Source organism: Centruroides sculpturatus, unplaced genomic scaffold (assembly GCF_000671375.1).
Source record: "Centruroides sculpturatus isolate CEXI.00-Female unplaced genomic scaffold, Cexi_2.0 scaffold492, whole genome shotgun sequence".
NCBI classification, from domain to species: Eukaryota; Metazoa; Arthropoda; class Arachnida; order Scorpiones; family Buthidae; genus Centruroides; species Centruroides sculpturatus.
This window is the reverse complement of record NW_019385105.1, coordinates 252,751-275,162: the sequence shown is the minus strand read 5'-3', so window position 1 is coordinate 275,162 and position 22,412 is coordinate 252,751. Positions and strand designations below refer to the sequence as shown.

The window sequence follows — 22,412 nt, the reverse complement described above, 5'->3', positions numbered from 1 at the left end:
TTTAAAAAGTACACTAATAGCAAGGAGACAATCCATTACACAGGTATCTATTTTCTTAGATGTTATATAAATTTAAAAAATTCTTTGTTAAATTTATGAATGCTTAGAAAGTGTTTGATGGTTAATTTTTGAACTTATAACAATCTGAGACTAAGATAAATATATCCTGAAGATTGTATTAAAGAATGCTTTCTTCTGAATTTTATGTGGCAGTTTTGCATTTATTTATGAAATAAAAAAATATGGCATCAAAGGATTTACAGACAAAGTTTAATATTATAGTTAAGTTGGCATAGTATTGTGCTGATTTTTGCTAATGTCAATAGTTCAAATCCTTAACAGTAAAACATTTTAATAATTCAACAATATTTTTTAACAGATAAATGAGGGAAACGAGTTGCATTTTCTGCAGGAAGGTTTCAGTTCATAGTTGGATTTTTTCTGATGCCCCTTTTTAGGTACTGTATAGAAATAGGATTAATCTCCTCCTCCTCCTTCAGCATTATTAGTCTCACTTTCTGTGGGATCATTGCTTCTTCCTAATTTTGCTTCATTTTACAACCAGATACCCTTCCTGTCACCATCCTCTTTCTTTTAATCTGTACTTGGGACTAGCTGGAACCACACGTTCTAGATAGAGTTAAACAATAGCACTTGACAATTTTATGGCATCTTTGACTGGAGTATTGTTTGGGCCCCTTGCTACTTAACTTTGATGATCTTACTAGAACCAGTGTGTCCTGAGAAGACTAGCTGTTGCAGAAACAGGATTAATACTAATGAACCAATTATTTTTGATTGTGTAAATAGTTATCTTTTATCATTTTGATAATTTGATGATGACTATTTAAGCATCAGAAACGTTTATTTATTTATTTATTAACAAACAATAACTGAAATTTAATGTGCTTTAATTATATTGAAATATATTAGTAGCATTTTAAAAAAAGGTTGTTTAATTCTAATAATTATCCCTTTATATCTTTTAAATGTGTGACTAATTTTTTTCCAATGTGTGTATTTATTTACACATGATTATAAAATTAACAAAAACACTTTTTATTTTTTAATATTGCAAAAAATAGANAAAACGGTATCCACGACAAGAAAGGAATTCAGAAAAGCACTAAGGATATTAGATCAGCTGTTGATTTCAAAGAAAAAGTATCCTCATTTGAAAGAAGGAGTTCAATGGAACACAGTTCTAGTCTAACAAAATCGCTTTCTTCCAGAAAACCACCTCCGATACCTAATAAGCCTCGATTACGTTCTAAAAGTGTTCCTGATGCAAACTTCTTTCACGAATCAAATGGCGATTGTAAAGCATTTGATGATTCTGATGATAAAGAAGTTAATAATAGTGACTCAAACTTTGAATGTACAAATGATTCTCAATGCTCAAATGATCTAGATCAATCTTCAGTAAACAATCAGGAAAATTTGGATTCTGGATCAGAATCAAAGAATACTTCTGCTGAAATAATTGAAAAAAATATTGAAAAAATTAGTAAAAATAAGGATGATGATGATGATGTAAAGGTAAAATAAAAAAGTTTTATCTTACAGAATAATTAATTATTAAGTCTGAATTATTTATAATAATTAATACAAAATTATAGATTTTAATTTTTTAAAAATTATTTAAAATCAAATACAAATATGTTTATAACTTAACTGTAAAAAATTTTAAAAATTTAATTTTTATTAAAGATTAAAATAAAAAATACAATACAATGGTGGCATTTATATTGTTTGCATTTAGATTGAGGCCTTAAGCAAGCAGAACTTTTGCATGATATATTTATATAATTAAATCTATAATGCATAATTCGTACGAGATATTGTATGTTGTACAATAGCTTGTACAATGTATCAATAATCGGTACTGTCCAGATGAAGACAGTATTGACAAAAATATATTTATGTGTACTTGAGAATCTTAAAATGCAAAGTTTAGATTGTTTATATCTAAAAACCACTACTAAAAAACTATTTTTATTTGATTAAATTTCTGAATAATTCAATTTTTTCAAAATAATTCATAAGTCACTTGCAATATTAAACAAATTTAATAAAAACACTGATCTAAACTAATTATACTGTTTTATTTAACATAGTAAAGTAGGTAATTTTAATCATTTTCTTTCAATAAAATATAGTGAAGACATTTTCACAAATTCTGACATTATATTACAAAAGAGTTCTCAGTAAAATGCTTATTTTTTTATTTAATAAATATTTATTTTGAATTATTTTAAAGTTATAGATAATTTTTATAGTTATCATAGTATACACTCGTTTTGAACAATGAAAGCTACAAAAGCTATAGATGATCTGAATTTACAAAACCTAAACTTTTAAGAAGTCAGGATCTTTAATTACATAAAGCAAACAATACATTTTTAACAGTTTAAAGAAATGTGAATGTTTTTCATTCAGTTAATGTATCAGCCAGATGGTACAAGGTGATTAAGATATCAGCCTACTGTTGGGAACCCAGATCAGATTTGAGTAATTGAAAAACTCCAGGAAATTTTTGGGGATGTTATGTCCTAGATGTAATATGTTGTTTCTTATCATGTGACCACTCCAGGCCCATAGTGATCCATATGGTCATTGTGGGCCTAGAGTGATCATGTGAAAAATGCTCCTCTTAGACCATTCCACCACATGAGTACTATCTTCAAGTGTAAAAAGATATAAGAGGAATGCTTATTATGTCTTCTACACATGAAGATGGCAATTAACCAGGTTGAAAATGTTTGCATTTCTCCAAACTGCTAGGGTGGATGCACAGATGTGGTAACAAAAAGTGGCAGAATGATGTCACTTTGTTTTGCTGCAAAAGTTGATTTTGTGCTGCTTTTCTCATGCCATGAAAGTTGGTTGAATTCTGTCTTTTGCGGCAGTTGCTGCAAACATGTATTTCTATTGGCCAGTAATGATTCGTTCCACAGTCATGTGAGAACAGAATCATGTGTTGTTTTAATGGAAAAGTGGAAAGTTCAACAATGTTAACCAAGATAACTGACATTACAATAGAAAGAAGAGAAGAAAATAAATTTAACACAAATTCTAAACAAATAATAATATATAATTTAATTCAAAGGACAAAACAAATGAACCTTACACAAAATAGTACTGTATTCTTTATTGAGAGATGTTAATTGACAAAGAAGTGTACTTTACACACCAATTCTTTCTTGATTTAAGAAAATATCTGAAATCCAAAGTTTTGGTCAAACCTTCAACAATGTCTTCTAGCTGAATAAAGCGAGCTGTACAAAATTAAATTTATAAATACAAGGATAATGGTAGTGTTGGTGTCATTTGCCATCTTGAATTCTGCATGCATGTTCCAAAATCTAAGCAGATTGCTACTTGTATGGTTGTGCAGCAAAGATGTATCTTTGACACCACTTTGTGCCGCCATGCTGCGTGTGTGCATCCACCCTTAAAGGTGTATACTTTAAGTTAACTACAATGTCTAGACTTAATGTTTATTATCAAATATATAATTAATAATTATAATAAATATAATAAGGAATTATATACACCAACATATTAATATATAACAGAAATTTAAGTAATAATTATAAATGTTTATGATACTTTGTTTATTCTTTAAAGACTTACCCAACCACAACAAATTGTGATGATAAAGAAGAAAGTCAACCTCAACGTTTAGTTAATTTAAATCCAATTTATCAAGATTCTGGTTTAAACATAATTTATGATTCACATCCTACACAAGAAACTGAAAATGCTAAAGAGAAACTTGAATTATCATTAAAAACCGAGCAACCAGTTTCAATGCTTTTGGAATCGAAGGAAGATAGCAAAAATGAAGATGAAACGAAGGAAGATAGTAAAAATGGAGACGAAGAAGCAAAACATTTAGATAAAAATTTAGTAAACAGCAATGATTCGACCAAAACTCTCACAGAAAATGTATCACAGTCTATTGAAGAGAAAAATAATGTACAGGAAGTAAAGAATGAGGAGGTAAATTGTAATTATTCTATATAAAAAATCATTTTAAATTTGTATATAAATATTTGTATTTTATAAGTAATATATAATATGTTAATATTTTAAAATTAATCTAAAACTCAAATAAGTTGAAACCTGTTTCAAAATTCTAATCCTAAATAGGAGAAAAATTCCAGAACTACTGCCATCGTCAGTTTCTTTCAAGTCTTTAAAATTAAATTACATAAATTAGTGATATGAAGTTAAAACCTGCTTTATTAAATTGCACTAACTTTACATTAAGTATCAGTTTTCCTACTACTTTTTGACAGCCAGGATGAGCATCAAGATACAAAAGTTTATACCTGTATTTGAGAAACTATTTGACATAACTTAACGAGCTCCAATAAAATCAGATGTTTGAGTCAATGAATAAAACTCCAATTTCTTCAATTAATAATATATATAATAGATTTTATAATTTTAAAGTTTTAATAGTTTTATACATACATTATTATTGTAAATTATAGTCAGTTAGCATAAAATTATTGTAGATAATGCTTTATAACACAATAATAATAACATGTATGAATTTAAAATTTCAATCAGAAATAGATTTGTATGTATTAAGGTTGTTGCTGGTTTTATTTTGAGGTTGGCTAACATTTTCAGCTGGTTAAAGAACCATTTTAAATTCAGCATTAAAGAGATATAATTAGATGGTTGAAGCAGTAAAGGTATTAGCATGTTGCTTTGGGGGTTTGGTTTGAATAGCTTGAAGATTCAGAAATTTTCATCAGTGATATTGATTTGGATTTTTCATCTTATTTTTTATCATTCAGCTGTCTCCATTATTTGTCTGAGCTTGGCTGAGATAGGCATGAGAAAAAATCCTCTTAGTACCATGGCAGGAAGGTAAAAAAAAAAATACATATACTGAAGTGTTCTATACTGTTTCCTTTAATGTTAAGTAATCATCTCTAATTTACCCAAAGAAACTGAAAAATTTTATTCTAAAATAAATTTTAACTGAGTTCTATTTAAATTCTAGATGTATTTACAAGTATCTCTTGTATAACACGGTACTTACATTCCGAAAAAGTACCATGTTATGCGTATCGGTGCTATACAAAATAATGGAATAATGCAAAACATAGGATTAGGTTCCAAAAGTTAGCAAAAGTATACTGTTCTTTTCCATCACTAAGAGAAATAAAATATTAATTGCTTTAATAAACATATTTCTAATCAATAGTTAACTAACAATCAAAATTAAAAGTACTGTATTATGTGTTAATATTACAAAATTCACTCTAATTTCAGCATCGGAGTAAAATCCTGACTTCCTTAAACCTGTTACTGGCGCACAACGTGTATAAGATATATACAGTGGGGACAAATGTGTTTGAACTATCTCGCGATTCTTCCTCAAGTCAACTAGCTTAGGAATGCTTCCAAATGGAGTGTGTAGAATACAATGTAGAATTCAATGGGATTGAATGTCATTTCAACAAAGTCAGTCTCGCTTGATATGCACAGTCGTGAGCTGGTGGAGCATCTAACCTAATCCAACCTAATCTAACCTAATCCAACCTAACCTAACCTAACATTAATTGTAGTTAAACAAGGATGTTTTCTTTTTGCAAAGTATCGTCATCATATGAGCTTTTTGTCAGTTTTGTTCAGAAATATCAGCAGTGTTTTCATTTTTCTTATTTTTACAATAAAAAAATGTTTATGGATGACAAATAAAAATGAAAATATGTTATTAATTGAAAATTTGTTCAAGTACTCAGCGATTTTTCTCCAGAATTTCTCTTTGAATACTGAATTGTCTGAGTTGGGAACAATTCAAGTCATTTTTATGAATGATTACTTATCTATAGTTAAAAAAAGTTTACAAATACGTCACCCTAACCTTGTACAGCTTTTCAGTTACTACTTATAGAACACCTGAAGAAGACCCTAGAAATGGGTCGAAAACATTTGTGATACGTTCTAAGTAACAATTGCAAAGCTGTACAAGGTTAGTGTGACATTTTTGTAATTATCACTTTGTTTATTGGATGGATTTGAAAAAAAAGTTTAATCACACTTACCTAAAAATGTTTAAATAAACTTTACTAAATATGAAGATTTATCTAACCTAAATACTGTTACAATCTTAAATTCTAATGTCTGAAAGCAATGTCAACAATATTTAATTGATAGGAAAGCTAGGAGGAAGAAAAAAATTGCCATATCAGGTTTCATTTATCAAGGAAGCATTTTAATTCAGACTTTTAGAAAATGTAAAGTCATGTATTTTTTATGTAGATACAATGACAGAGCCATTAAAATTAGTAATATCTGGTGTTTTTAAATGATATTTAATTTTATAAGATCAGAAATGTCTTAAAAAATAATAGTTATTTTAGTTTGTTGTTTAGCTTAGTTTTTGAAATATTAATTTTGAATATATTTTGATTACTATAAATAAAATTAATAATTATATTAAAATAGCATGTCTTGAAACTTCAATATGACAACTTATTGAATGCAGACATTTATCAAATTCCACTCAATCTAAATCAGGATGATATACTTCTCGCCGATCTGGACGTTTCACCTAGACAATTGGAACCGCCAAAGGAAAAACCACCCCCTCCTCCCCTCGATATGTCAGATGTTGAAAGTTCTGAGGTAAATCGACCAAGTATTTCTCTTATAGAGTTTCAATAAATTAAATTGAATACAATTACTCAAAAATGCCCAAAGAAAATAAACCTAAGCATATCATCACACAAACTTTCAAGCACTTTCAAGCTTAAGATCATCTTCAGGAAAGTCAATTCAAACACTAACATCATAGCTATTAGTCAATTCATTAATATGACAACAATTTCTGAAGGTTTAGGGTTTAAATTGATTTGCCAGATGATGAACTTATGTGCAAAAGTGCTTGCAAGTTTGCAAGATGATATAAAACACTTTAACGGAGCAAATTTTTTTTGTGCATGACCATTGTGTATTATAAAATTTTGAGATTTTTCTTATAATAGACTATTTAGTTTGTTGTCTTAGAAGATCAAAACATTAATGATGCTGTTAAATTAATTATATTTAAAATAAGTTAAGGAAATAACTTTCTACTAAATTTTAATATTAATTTTAAAAATAAGATCTATACATTTAATACATAAAATGGATTATCATCATTAGCACGCTCCACTATAGTGGTGTAATGCTTATGTTAGGACTTTTGTCCATCTGTCAGACGTTGTCCATCTGTCAGATGGCCATGCGCATGCGCAATGACATCACTTTCATTACATAAGTGTTATGTTCTGTTCAATCCATTTATTGCACATGTCCATATGCATGCACAACAACTACTTGATTCCAAGAATTTATAAAATTTATTTTAAACAAAATTAATATTTGATTCGCTTTTGTGGAGTGTGCTATTAGATCAGCTTGACCAATCTTGTTTTAATTATGATAACAACTTATAAAAGGATATGAAACTTTTTATTAAAATAAATTTTTAGAGAAGAGAGTATTGCAGTTTTGCCAATTTATATTGGGAAGAACTGGCAGAATGGCTAGCACCATTCAATACAACTACTCACTGACACTCCATCTCTTGTTAATTTTTGATACTGCACAATTTGGCATTTTTAAACAGTTCACTTTATGTTTAACATTGAATAACAAGCCATATAAAGAATGTAATATTTACACAAAATTAAAAACGTAATTTGATGCTACTAGAAACTTCGAGGAGAAGGAGGAGAGGCTAGTCCAAATAAAATTTGAAAATTTAGTTGTAAAAAGAAAAAATTAGTCAATGTTTTCATTAAAAGTAAAATAATAAAAATATACTGTTAAATCTAAAACTTTATTTCGTTTTCTTGTAGATTGAAGAGTGAAAAATCTATTGTAATTTTTTCTATTAAATATATTCTTCAATTAGTTAACACAGTTCAGAACAGTAATGCAGTAAACTGGGGCATTGTAAAATCTAGTTTTTTTTATTAATTACTCTTTAGAAATAAAATGATCTGTTGTAATTTTAAATGATAAAAAGTAATTGTTCTTATTTGCAGAAATCAGGAGAGAGATTTATAGTTTTTAACTTTAGAAATCTAATATGTAAACAATGTAAGCACAGGAAATGATTTTAGTGTGGGTGTGTATGTAGGACTGTATATATATATAATACACATGCACACATATTGGCCCAAAAGCTAGTTAACCAAAATATAATTTTAATAATGGTTAAAAACAGTTTTGAACAGTTGCTTGATGTTAGTTGTGATTCAGTCATTTCTTATGTGGCAACTGAATCATGAATAATAATTTGCATCATTCCCCAGTTTTAACCATTCTTAAAATAATCTTAAGCAAGAAACTTAAAAAAAACTGACTTTTGGTTCACCCTCTATGTATGTATGAATGTATATATGTAATCCTTCCCATAACTGTACTAGCATTAGCAACAAAAGCATTATAACCATGTACTATGCAGTGAATATTTACTGCATAGTACATGGCTATATAATAGCATGATGTGCAAAGCATAATATGTATGCTTTTATATGTATATTAATAAGTAAAACATTAATTATATATTTTGTATTTTATAAATTAGTTTCACATACAATATATGAAATTAAAATAAATTTAAACTGAAATTTATAATTAATAATATTAATGTTAATATAGAATGTACCAACAACACGTCACAACAGTACAAAAGAAATAAAACGGGAACTTTGGAAAAGAAGATCTGATTTCTTGGGAATTGAATTTGAAGATGGTGCTATAGAAGTTGGTATGTGTAAATTATAATTTAAACAGTAAATTAAAATAAGTATAAAAGAATTTTTTATTACGTTTAAAGTGAGAATTTATTTCTCTTGAGTAATATTTATGCTTTATTATAAAATTATAATTGTAATTTTAGATGAAAATCAAATTCCACCACCATCAGCAATGGAAGATTTCTTGAAATCTGAAAGGGAGCTCGAAAGAGAAAAGAGACAATTATTAGAAGAACAGACGTCAATCAGACTTCAAAGGCTAGCCGAAGAGGAAGAAATTGCACGTAAAGAAAGAGAGATTATAGAAAGTATTGAAAGAGAAGAAAGAGAACGACAACAACAAGAGTTGGAAGCAGGTAAGAAAAGTTGTATTTATGTTATTTATAAAAAATGGTGAAAAAGGCCACTAGAATATGTAAAATTTCAATCATATATGTTATAAAATTGGAAAAGTACAGAGAAGGTTATAATATCTAGATAATCTAAACGTGTATTTTCGTATAAATTTACAATATGTAGAAAGATTATAAAACTATGCATTTTAAAAGGACATTGAGTTAAGAAATGATTATAATTGTATACAGAAACAGTTACATATCTGATAAGCTGTAATCAGACAAAAATAATATCAATATAATAAAAATCTAAATCTTTTCTAACAACATGAAAGTTAGTTAATGTCAAAACATTTAGAAAACTTTTAATTGAGAAAAACAACTATTTTGTTGTTTAATTAAAGACAAGAAGCATTTATCAACATACTATTTTATATGTTGATAAATGCTTCTTGTCTTTAATTACTTACATTATGCTTGTGTCCACTTTGGATGTTCTTGTGAACTAAGACTTGTTATAATGAGGGAAGAGAAACACACCATTTCCAATCAAAATATATTTATTGTAACATAATCTTGATGTTGTAAAGAAGATTACATTACAATAAATATATTTTAATTGGAAATGGTGTGTTTCTCTTCCCTCAGTATAACAAGAAGTTCACAAGCTTTTACATTATGCTTGGGCACGTAAAAACAATATAGTATTTTTATAATGACGAAAAAATAATTTTAAAATATTACAAATACATTTTAACTTCTATTCCAAACTGGATATGTATAAATGATAATTACACATCTTAAAAACCTTAAAAGAATTGCCAGGTGTGGGAATTATGATGGCCCATGATCAGCTCTGACATAACTTGCTGCCTTTAATTGATAGCCATTATTTACTGAGACTATTCATGTATAATATGTACTAAGTATAATTTTATATATAATTATGTTTGGAAATTCTTTTCCATTTTGTAATATGTCATTTTATTACTCATACTTGACATTGACATAGCAATATTGTTAATTGGATGCATGTCACTTATTGAGGTTATTTAACATACACTATTTTTCTTGTACTTTAAACATATATAAAATTATTGCAATATGCTTACAATTTAAAATTATCAATTTAAGTTTTGAATTTTTGCTCTTCTTTTTGTAATACATTGTTGTGCTTTAACATTCCAAGATTGGAACATTAAAGAGACCCGAAGAAGATCTCAGTTAGTAGATCATTGAAAACATTTGTCTATTAAAGTTATTTACTGGAATTTAAGATTTTTAATTTATGTAATTATCCTAAATATCCCTTCACATATCCTTCACAACCACAAGAATACAATTAACATGAGCATAAAAAATATTAATCAAAATAATTCATAAAGATAATACAAATCTTTAAAAATTATAATTAAAAAACCTCTACTTTAATGGAAAATTTACAAATATAATTCAAAACTTTGTATTAAAATTCAATTTTTTTTCTAATGAAAATAAATTTTAGCAAGTTTAAAGATTTTGTAAAATAATCTATTTGTAATGCTTTATTAGGAAATTCTAATTTAAATGAAGAAAGCACATTATATGAAAAATCTGAAACAAACCAGCAATGTAAAGAGCAAGATAGGCTACAAGAACAACAAATCTTACAAGAAAGAGAAGAATATGTTAAACAGCAAGAGGTAAACATGATTATGAAGTTTTTTTTTAAATATAAAATCATTCATTAATCATTGTTTATAATTGTTAAAAAGTTTTACAATATATTAAAATTAATATTGTATGTACACTTCTATGCTTTCTTGGAGATCAAAAAATGAAAATCTCTGCTGATTTTTATGATTTTCAGCCTCTCAGAGGTACAAAAACCATTATAACAGAAGCAAAACACAGATTCTGTGTTTTGATTTTCAAGAAAATCGAATAGTGTAAAACAAATTATATCTCATGTTAAGAGATATAATTTGTTTTAGAAACATATCTGAAAGTGTGAAAATAATTAATGTACAAAATTTCTTCTAAATGTTATTTTTCTTCTATAACTATCTATTGATTGAAAGAAAGGCTGTTTTCACAGACTAACAACTTCTATTAGATGAATTTCTACTAACAAGTTTTCATAAATTTTGAAAAATAAGATTATATTTATTGTATTTACTTGTATTATAAATTATTAATATGGTGGTGGTAATCTTTTTAAACTTTTCTAGGATAAGGAAACACTTAAAAAAACAAATCAACACAACACCAGTGGATCTAAACAATCAAATGTAAATTCTGTTGATACTCTTTCTTCTCTTTCTTCAAATTCTTCTGCAAAAATTAAATCTGAAGAAGCAAAAACTGATTCTGTTCTTCCAAATCGAACTCCTTCTAAAAAGGTGAATGTAAATGCAAGTTTAAAATCGTTATTCTTTGATACAAATAATTCAATGTTTATTTAAATTACTGATTTTATGTATAATTTGAGCTTAAGTTTAAAAACTTAATTAATTCAACTGTAATATTGAATTTAATAAACAAACTTGTTTGGCTACATTCATCAAGCATCTTCAGGTTTGAATATAGAACAAAATGAGATATTAGATGGTAAAATGTCATAACCAAAAACTTAATTCAAAACATTTCATTTATTAATGTGGCCATCCTTAGTACACATTTTAAAATATATCAATGATGGTAATATGAAGCAGTATGTTGTTTCATATTTCTTATTCTAANTATATTTAATATATTTACATAAAAACTTTTTAATACCATCCCCAAAATTTCTATGCGATAACTGATTTTAATCTGCAAAAACCTCTGTTTTTTGGGCGCGGTCCAGAATAAAAGCCCTCCCATAAATCGCAATCAGACTTTATAACGAACTCTTACACGAATATCACTTTAGCATGATATAACTATAAAATAACACTCGACACGTTATTTGATAAATGAAAATGCGAACATGAAATCCTATTTTTCATCTTAATGAACGATAAATTATTATTATTATTTATTCAAGATTCAGAGTTTCTGTATTAAGTTTTAGTGCTTTTTTTTAATAAAAATAATCTCAATCCATCTATCTTTCTTACAGATTAATAAAGAAATGAACCATTACAGATTTTGTAATCGTCAAATTTTATCACTTAATTATTATTAGAAGTACTGTACATTAATAGAAAATCTGACGCAGGATTCTTCTTAATTAACTGATGCTAGAAACCTTAATTGCAATCATTTCTGATACAGATACACACATAAGAAGCAATTCTAAATATAAATTAATATATGTAATTTTGTGTAACCATAAGATGTTGTTTTTAAATGGTATGAAACTGAAAGCTTTAAATTTCAAAATTTTATCATAGACTTAAAGCTTTTGGCCTGATACTTCTTAAATAATGCATGGTTTGAGACAAAAGTATATAAACATTTTTATCTTAAGATTACATTGTACATTTATATGATACAAAATATAAACATAAATAAATTTAATAACAGATGTTGCTAAGACAAGAAAGAGAGCGTTTACGAAGAGAACAAGAAGCTTTACAAAAGCAAAGAGAAGAATATGAACGGCAAGTCAAACTTCAACAACAGAAATGGTTACAGCAACAGCAACAGCAGACCACTTCGAAACAGAAGCAAAACAGTTAGTAAATTTTATTTGACCACTATTTAATCCAGTTTAATTGCATATAAATTCATTTTGATATCCTAAAAATATATATAGATGTTTCTTCACTGTCACAAAATAAAGTGCCAAATAAAACGTCTTCATCTCATGAAACAGCAACAGCGACATCTAATCAAGTCAAAGACGAATTATGGGAAAGAGAAGACATCATTTATGCTAGTCGTCAACCACAGGCTGCTCCACCTACACAATCTGATGATATGAAATTAAGAAATGAAGGAAACGGTAAATAAATTATATATATATATACACTTTACAATAAGGAAAGTATATAAAGTTACTAAAATTTAATACCTTTTAAATATTTTTTAGAACTTTCCAATGGTAAAATGGCATTACAACCTCAAGCATTAAGCAAAAGGAGTCTTCACAACCTTGGAGCAGCACCTAAAGCAAAAATTGTAAATAATGAAAAATGGATTAAACCAGCTGAAAAGGTAATCTGATAGTTTTGTTAATTAACGTCATTAGTAAATTATAGAAACGAAAACTGGTTGTAATGTTTCTGAAATTCATCTGTTAGTTCCCATAATGTAACCATTATGATAATTCAACTTATATGTTCAATTTAATGTAAATTAAATTAAATGTAATTTAAATGTGTATAGCAGTTTAGCTGAAATTTAAAATATAACACGATTAATTAAGTAATAGAAAAAATACGCAAGATGTTTCTTAATGTCAAATTTCTGTAGCTTAGATAAACCTTCTTCATAGCATGTAGATCATTTCCTGAGAATTTAAATGACCCTCTGCATGACAGGATCAAATGAAGTGCCACAATGAAGAAAAATGTTTGACTGTTCGAATGCGCTGGATCACACATTTATTGTCAGCCATTTTGAGGTGTGGAGAAGTATCTTGCATGTGCATATATAATGGAGATGTGAGGAAAAATCTCACACAACATTGGCAAGGAGATAATTAAGTAATTAAATGTGAATTTAATGCAGAGCAGGCCAGAAAGATAATTTTCATATGCTTGATAAAAAGCCCACATTGCCATCAGTTCTCAAAATGGCTGCAATATGAGCCTGATCAGATGTTTTCTCTTATTGTGACACTTCATATGATCCTGACATGCAACAGATCGTTCAAATTCTCATGAAATGGTCTATGGCCAGGAACAATGTTTTTGTAGTTATACAAATTTGACAAGTAACAAGGGAATATTACAAATATGTGAGCTGTTCACATCCCGGCACACGTATTTGTAAAATCTAAGTGACTTGTACAACATGGAATTCATCCAAAACGGAATTATCAACAGTGTTATAGGGGGTCGACTGTATTGTGTCCCTTTGTTACTTAACTGTACATATAAATTTATCTACATAGCCTGTTAATTAAAATAAGCACTATGGACCCAATGTTTTTATTTACCAATATAGTACTGGACTGTGTATAGGAACCAGGATCAAATCTTAGGGATCAATTTTATTGAGTGTTTACTAGCTACTTGCCAGTATGTGAACAAGTTTACATACACACACCAAGTAACAAGTTGATTTAATAGCCCTATAATAGACAGGTACATCGTGCTGCAGAGTTGATTCTATTATGTTTAGTAATTTTTAGCCATTTAATCAGCATAATGGTGATAGCAAAAATGGATGAATTTTGCACTATCAAATACTGGCAAAAATCACAGATTTGTAACAATCAATGAAGTTATTCCATTTTATATAAATAATTAAAATGTCTACAAATTATGTTGTTTTTTTTTTTGAACCTGAAGAATACCTATGAAGTAGCTTGAAAATGTTACTTAAATATAAGTATTTATTGCAGCTCAGTTTTGTAGAGCACAATATTCTAGTTAGTTATTAATATTTTTTAGATAACAAGTCAGACTCTTTATAGTGTTAATCCAAATATTTAAAATTAATTTTAACACTTAGAATCTAAGATTTGACTATTTAAGCTATAATAAGTTGTTTGATTTTCAGAGTACTCTTTGTATATGCATAATAAAAAAACATTCTAATCTTTGATATAAAATTATATATAAATTAAGTTTATATTATGTAATAAAATAATACTTCAGTTGTCATTTATTATAACTGGTTTCCACTGTATAATATTGGCAGTTTTCAATATTAAGTGTTTTGTGAATAGGTTTTAAAGCGTCGTACAGAAACTACATTAGAAAGTGGATATAACCAATACCACTGGTTAGTGCAAGAAGCCGAAATGAGGAGGATCACTGAACAAAAAGAACGACAGTGCCAGTTTGCTTCCGAACACAGATCCATTCATAGCAGAAGCTCTGGCATTACTCTAAATCACCAGTCACAAACTAATATGTTACATCATAATCAAAAACAACCGTTAAATCACATAACTCCTTCCGCTCACCCCTGCAGCTATTCAGTGGATCACCAATGGAACAGAAGCAATAACACCACGAACGGAAGGCATAGTGGACAGTTAAAGGATGGTAAACAATGTTTCGGATACACAAAGCCACACAGAGACATTTCCCCAACCAAGCCTCCCCGGAGTAGGAATTCTAACACCCAAGAACATTTGTTATCTGTTAGTGGGAGGAAGAGGTGTTCCCATTGTGGGGAAGAACTTGGTATGAGCAAAAGTATAATTAACTTCATTTGCACTCATCTGTCTTGAGCAAACTGTCAGCTTTTGTTCTTTAAATTGGTGTTGGATATTATCTGGGATTTATAACTGACTCTAATTCTTTTCTTCTCAATTTTATGAAATGAAAATCTAAAACACTACAAAATTTACTTAGATTAATTTGATTATGAAAATACCTTAAAATAATATAAAGACAAAATAAAATTCAAGTAAGAATTTCACTTTATAAAACTATTACATGTAGTTTAATTATTTTTTGTTATAAAACTGATAATAAACAGATTATTTTTTCTAAAAATATGCTCGTAATACTGAACATTTTTATTCATTTAAAATTCAATGTATAGATGGCTGACGCAGTGAAGCACCAGACTATTACATGGATCCTGATCTGGTCAGATCAGGCAGAAAAGTGCTTCTTAATCTTTATATTAACTCTATAGACACCTTTTCTTTTACCCATTGTTGGCTGCGTGACGATTATGTGATGAGGTTCTGTTCCTCATCACATAATCGTCACACAGCCAATGATGGGTAAGAGAAAAGGTACCTATAGAGTTGTTAAAAAGATTAAGAAACACTTTTCTGTACAATAAATATTTGTTTTATTATATTGGATATCTAAAATTTAGTAAAATATTGATAAAATTGAGAAGGAAGAAACTACTCTTTTCTATTTTTTTTATTCATTAATTTGTAGTAAAACTTTTATCCTATTCTGTTTCGATACAGTGACATACATAAAAATATTAATTTACATAGTTTCACAAATAAAGAAATTCACTTCATTTGATAACTATAAAGTGAAAAATGTTAGTACAATGTTGATAGAATAAATTGAAATTTTTTTAAAAATATTTATTTGTAAATTAAGTCATTGAATCATATATAGGATGGGTGAAAAATAGCTAGGCATTGAGAAATCGCTATAATTTTTTGTAATAATAATGCAGTCATAATAAAATGTATGTGTGCATGTGCAGTAGTACATCGGCAGTGGCAAAATAGATGACTAACAGCTTGTCTGTTAAGGAAAGTGCAGATTGCCACATACTATAAGGTGTGGAAATCTGTAATTGTAGTGATGAAATGTCATGCCACAATCCATCCTGAAACAATAAAGAATTGTCATTCAAAGCTAATAACCACAGGTTTGGTTATAGATATAGAGAAATGGCCATCATGATCTAAGGAAAATGTGTCATTGGTGCAGGAATTGTACACCTGCAACTCACATAAATTTAATTATTATAATTAAATATATGGGAAGACATCCATTATATAAAATACAGTTTCAAAAGAGTGACTCCTGTATATTCAATTATAATAATTAAATATATAGAAGCTGCAGTAAGGGTCTATAAGAGCCACGGTTTGAATACTATGGTTATATACAATGAATTTTTATACCAAATTTTGGCATGTCATTGAGACTCAATATATCAAAAATAAACGCAAAGCTTTGTGTTTAAAGCAATATTTAGTGAAGAAGAGTTAAAAGATTCTTGCAGTAGCTCAGTTTTATCATATTAAATAATTATTTAATCATAAAAATAATAGGAATAAACTTGTATTATACAGTCAGACAGTTGGAACTTGATAGATACTGGAGCACACTTTGGCATCTGCATCTTCTCAAGTTGCATACAAATTTTACGCTTTTTCAAATAAGTATTTGGAGACAATGGGATCGATGATGTCAACATCCTAATTCTCTTTATACATGAGTAGGAGCATACATTCATGACAATGTGTAGGATACCTTTATCTATTGCAATAAAATACACAATTAATAATTTGTATTAGGGGAAATCAAGAATAAAATATTTGGATTTTAAAATTATTTTTCAAACATCTGGGTTGTGTCACTGATACTTTATTAAAAAAAAAAAACAAAGTATTTTTCTGTTTTTCTTTTCTACACTTTAATTTCTTTGTGTTTATTTTCTAAAATTTTCATTTCAGCTCTTCACTATTTGATTTATTTCATTATTTTTTCTTAATTCATGTTTGCTTTTTATTAAATTTTGTCATTTTTGTTTTTTTTGTATTTTTAGGACACGGGGCTGCTATGATTATCGAATCTTTGCAATTGTTTTATCATATCCAGTGTTTCTGTTGTTGTGTATGTCAAGCACAGTTAGGTAATGGTTCTTGTGGTACAGATGTTCGTGTAAGAAATAATAAATTACATTGCCAACATTGCTATAGCAATGATGAAGGTAATGATTTTATCTATTTTTATTTGAATACTTATTGATAATTTAATATTTATAAACTATCGAAATAATTATTTAAATGAACAGCTAGATTCTTATTGAGCTACATTAAAAATTAATTAATTAATTAAGGAAGCGAGTATTAGACAGAGGATTGAAGGTAGCTTAACCGATAACATGGTAAGAGATTTAGGTTAAATTTCAGGTTAAATTTTAACTTAATTCCTCAAATTTCATGAAATGGCAACTGAGTCATCTGGTTAGAGATAAGTGGTTAAGGCTAATTAATTAAGGAATTAATGTAGCCTGATAAGAATCTGTCTGTTCATTTGAATAATTAAATTAATTAATATTTAATAACATACAAACAACCTGATAATTAAGTTGTTTAATTTATAAATTTTAGAGAATTTGTCAGTATCTGAATTATTACACATCATCACCAATAAACTCTCATACTCAAAATAATATACGAGGTCTATACATAATTGTTATTATTTGAGATATTTCAATTTAATAATGAATTAGTAATAAATGATAATTTTAATTAATGTAGTTTAGAGTCATTAAGCAGCCTTCAGGAATACTTTTCCATTAACTACTTGGGCTTATTTATTTATAATAATGGCACTCATTACTATGATGTAGGGAATAAAATTAAAAACATACAAACTCACTCATAAATAAAGCAAGTAAAGTAATTGTTCAAATAACACAAGAATTTAGGCATACTAAAAATCAATGCTATATAAAGGAGAGGGTTTTTATCATACCTATGTTATAAGTTAAGTCTAGTTCACAATGAAAAGATGATAGAGTGGAACATAACATATCTGAAACAGATCATACGCGAAAACCATGTGAATCCAATATACATTCAAACTACATTTCTAGAATGGCAGACACATGCTTTAGTCACTTTGCCTCTTAATTTTATCCCAGATAAAAAGATTCGATGATTCTTCAGAAAAGTATGATGATGTATTGTTTTCATGGATAAATTTTCCATTCAACACAAGCAAAATATGAGGCCCATTTAACATTTAAACTTGACACTTCTTTTGTGTGACATTTTAAATATTAAACTTAATACTGTCATGAAATAATGACGATTTAAAATAATTTTTTCTATTTTCAGCTGGACTCAAATTCAGTCAAGTATGAGCAGCCTCTTAGTTCTTGGTTTAGTTTCATACAAAATTCGAAATAAAAAAAGAAAAAACATTGTTTCATATAAAGCGAAAAGACAGATTTTTTTAGTTGTCGTCCAAAAAATGTCAACGACAGTTCTGTGATTTTATATATAGTGAGATGATGTTTCTTGGAATGTAAATATTTCACACTTACTGAAGCTTGACCTTTTGATTGTTGGAATTTATTAAATGGAATGTTATCTCAAATGATTATTTGTAAGACCGTAAGAATGTCGACGTCCGAACGAATATATCACTGTTTGAACCGTCTCACCTGCGACGGGATTGTTCAACAAGACGTCGATCGCCACTCCCGACACTCTTAGGCATTAGTTTTAAACGTTTGCTCTCGACTAAAGGACGTATTTAGCCAAAACATTCGTTTGACGGCTGTGATCTCAGACTAAGTGCCTTCCTCCGAAAGAAAAAATTCATTGAAAAAAATGCTTCATTTGTCAGAATTACAAAAATTAAATTATTTGACACAGTTTAGTTATAAAGAATACAAAGAGTTTTTAAAATAGTAATAAAAAAATTCTCTATTATTTAATTTAAAAAAAAATTAGATTCTTAAAAATAAATAAATAAATTATTTACAGTATTCTGTAGGTCAACAAAAGAATAGAATTTTTAAAGACAATAATAAATTGTTATATTTTTTATGTTTAAAAGTGAGCAGTATATAGTTGAATCATTGTAAAATTTTAACTTCATTTTTTTTTTCTTATCCCATTTGTTTATTGTTTTTTTAGATGTTTTACCATTCAAATTTGAAGGCTGATTAAGCATAATTTTGAAAAAATACAGAAACTATTTGTTATTACAATATAGATATGTTGTTAATGTACAATGTTTTACAAATGTGTAGATAACAAATATTATATGAAAACACATATTATGTTAACAAAATCAACAATTTTTTTTGTTGTGTAGAAAAAGAAATAAAAAACACTTCTGATATTGTTTTTAAAGTTATTAAAAATAATTTTTTTGTTTACATTTTTTTTATGGTTTTGCATTTGATCCACTTTAAAAGACAGAGAAATGGATGATCTGTTAATCATTAAGACCAAAATATAAGGGGCGAATCAAAAATAACCAATCTGAAGCAACAGTTTGACTGATATATATATGGCAGGTTATTTGTTGATTCATCCTTATATGAACCATTGGTTCATATATGGTTTCATGGCACACTGGTGCCAGTTTTTTTTTTAAACTCTTCCTGCCCTGGGCATAAAGAAAGCCTTTGTTTTAGCAAGCCCATTATGGGTTTGGCCAGGTCCACAGTGAGGTGGTCCATGTGAGAGATGAAATCCAGATATCTTAATGGACCACTTCCTGAAAAAATACAGCCATTCAATGTGCCACTAGACTAAAAAAAATGAAGGAACAGGTTTTTTTAAGTGTGTAACAGAAAAGTGATGTAGCAAGCTATGTGATAAATCTGTTGGCCAGTCTGCAAATACTTAATAATAATTAATGCAAAGGTTGTGGCACACTTTTAGTGTGCGTTCCAAAAAGGTTGGAAATTACTGGTGTAAACTTTCAGACAAATCCGCTATTCAGGTTTAAGTTTAAAACTAATTGGTAAATGTATTCATGTTCTTAATTAACAAAGATCAGTATTTTAGATTCTCATTTTGGGTCATTCTATACAAAATGTTTTCCAATGGAAACATTTTATATATAGAATGGCCCCAAATCATTTAACCGAGGGATGTTTTAACTTTAGTTAAAACTAGTTTGAACAGCTACACATTATTTGTAAAATTTATTGTGCATACTCCATTATGAAAGCTATATAGATGTTCTTTGAAAGGATCCAATCAATTCATACCATTCTCTTACAATCTTGCGTAAATCTCGAGTCACATTCCTATAAATATTGTATTCTAGTTGGTTAGAAATGTATCTATTTAGAGTTTTTCCATAATATACATTAGTGCCTTGCATTTTTCTACTACTGGTCTGATTTCTTTGGTTATTCACATGGTAAGAAAGGAAATTATTTATTCATGAGAACAATGGGCTGAAAAGAAAATTCGGCAGAAGTTCTACTTTTCTCTCTCTGTTGGTGTCCTTTGCCACCTTCAATATGGAGAATATTTCTAATAATTTCAATTTCTATCAGAGCAGAATTATCTTCGATGGATTGTAATTTATCATTGATATATTTTATGCCAATTAAATCCAAGTAAATGTTAACCTCACACTGGCCGTAGGGGAGTTCTGGCGAATGCCAGAAGGGCTGGTCTCAAAAATGGCGTGGTACTATTACAAATTATATACATAAAAGTACTTTCTTAAAATTTCCAAATATTATTTATTAGTAATATTCAGTTAGTTTTATTTTACCGCCTCTTCACCCATTTTTTTTCTTGGCATATTAACTAATATCTGACACTAAGTAAAATGGGCTGGTAGTTCTGTATTGCCAGACTTAAAAGCATGAACAGTCTTCCGCTGGCTGTCTTGACATTTGCATACATTTGTCTAAAATTTACTTTGGGATCATCCTCCTTAATTTCTTTTCTAAGGTATATTCACCGTTGTATTTTACCCCCTCGAATTAATCGAATATTCTCATTTTTAAAGACTACGGTTCGGATACTCTTTCAAAGTTTCATTTTAAACTGCAGGTACCGAAAACGTGTGCTCGTTTTTCGTTCGATCTTTTGGAAGTATGAAGAAGAAAAAGGGGGATAAACTGTCCAACCAGTCCCCGCCCCTCTCTCTAATGCTGCAGAAGAAAGTAAAAGAAAAAAAGCAGGAGGAAGCAGCGAAAAGCTCATATTATTCATTCGAGGAAAAGCCATATTTGGAGCTTCGCTTATGCGAAGATAGTCACGAATTATAAACCAATCATTACTGTAAGACTTTAACCTGAAAACAAAATGCACAAAACTGAAAATCTACCGCTATTATTTGACACCACTTGTGTGAATCTGTATTTTCAACACTGTATTTTGAAGACTTGAATGTCTTAATTAATATCGAATTTGTTAACAGACCGTTAGTAACAAATATTTTTCCAAGATTTAATTTATCCTGCATGTCCATCGGTGGCCACAATGGATAAATCATTGAACACTGGTAGTTTGTCCCAGGTTGCATCTGACCAATGCGCTGGCCACGTGACGTTTATGGGTTTTCTTCAAATATAAAACTAATAAAGGCTAAGTTCTCATAAAAAGAAAGAACTCCCGAGAGAAAACACCCCCCCTTGACAGATCGTTTTCATGTGGCGTTGTCTTATCCTATCAGAAAAATATACTGTGCCATAACAAATAAAAGTCATTAATGAGATAGATGAGCTTAAGTTTATTTATTAATATGTAATTGTAATTTTGTATGTTTTTGTGTGTAGTTACATAAGAAAAAACTTCGGCTCGCATCTCTCGACAAGGCCATGGATACAGATGGTCCGGTTTCGTAGCCCCCAAAATTACCCAACATACAGTATTACCAAAGAAATAAATGCAATGTGATTATGTTAAAGACAAAGTGTAAACAGCTGTTGTTCCAAGTATGAAATCATTACGAGAGCAGATTGGACTTACAGTCGAATGCATCACCCCAGAAATGTCAGGAAATCTATACAG

The 22,412-nt window shown here is 28.6% G+C and overlaps 2 protein-coding genes across 3 annotated transcripts in view; both read left to right on the top strand.

The window, feature by feature from the left end:
• LOC111634771 (LIM domain only protein 7-like) overlaps positions 1–402 on the top strand; it is a 36,013-nt gene extending 35,611 nt beyond the window's left edge. The window contains exon 12 of the mRNA XM_023379609.1: positions 380–402. Coding sequence (XP_023235377.1) covers positions 380–387 — 8 coding nt within the window. The 3' untranslated portion in view covers positions 388–402. The remainder of the gene's footprint in view (positions 1–379) is intronic.
• A 691-nt stretch (positions 403–1,093) lies between these two features.
• On the top strand, positions 1,094–19,237 carry LOC111634779 (trichohyalin-like). Of its 2 annotated transcripts, XM_023379616.1 has the most exons (13): positions 1,094–1,539; positions 3,631–4,005; positions 6,475–6,654; positions 8,680–8,788; positions 8,921–9,133; positions 10,664–10,794; positions 11,323–11,493; positions 12,602–12,752; positions 12,834–13,022; positions 13,110–13,234; positions 14,916–15,378; positions 17,453–17,617; positions 18,753–19,237. In XM_023379616.1, the coding sequence occupies exons 1-13, from the start codon at positions 1,192–1,194 to the stop codon at positions 18,776–18,778; spliced, it is 2,646 nt and encodes an 881-aa protein (XP_023235384.1). In that variant the 5' UTR covers positions 1,094–1,191; the 3' UTR covers positions 18,779–19,237. The 2 variants fall into 2 exon arrangements, with proteins under 2 accessions (XP_023235384.1, XP_023235385.1); XM_023379617.1 differs by lacking the exon at positions 11,323–11,493.
• Positions 19,238–22,412: the final 3,175 nt, after the last annotated feature.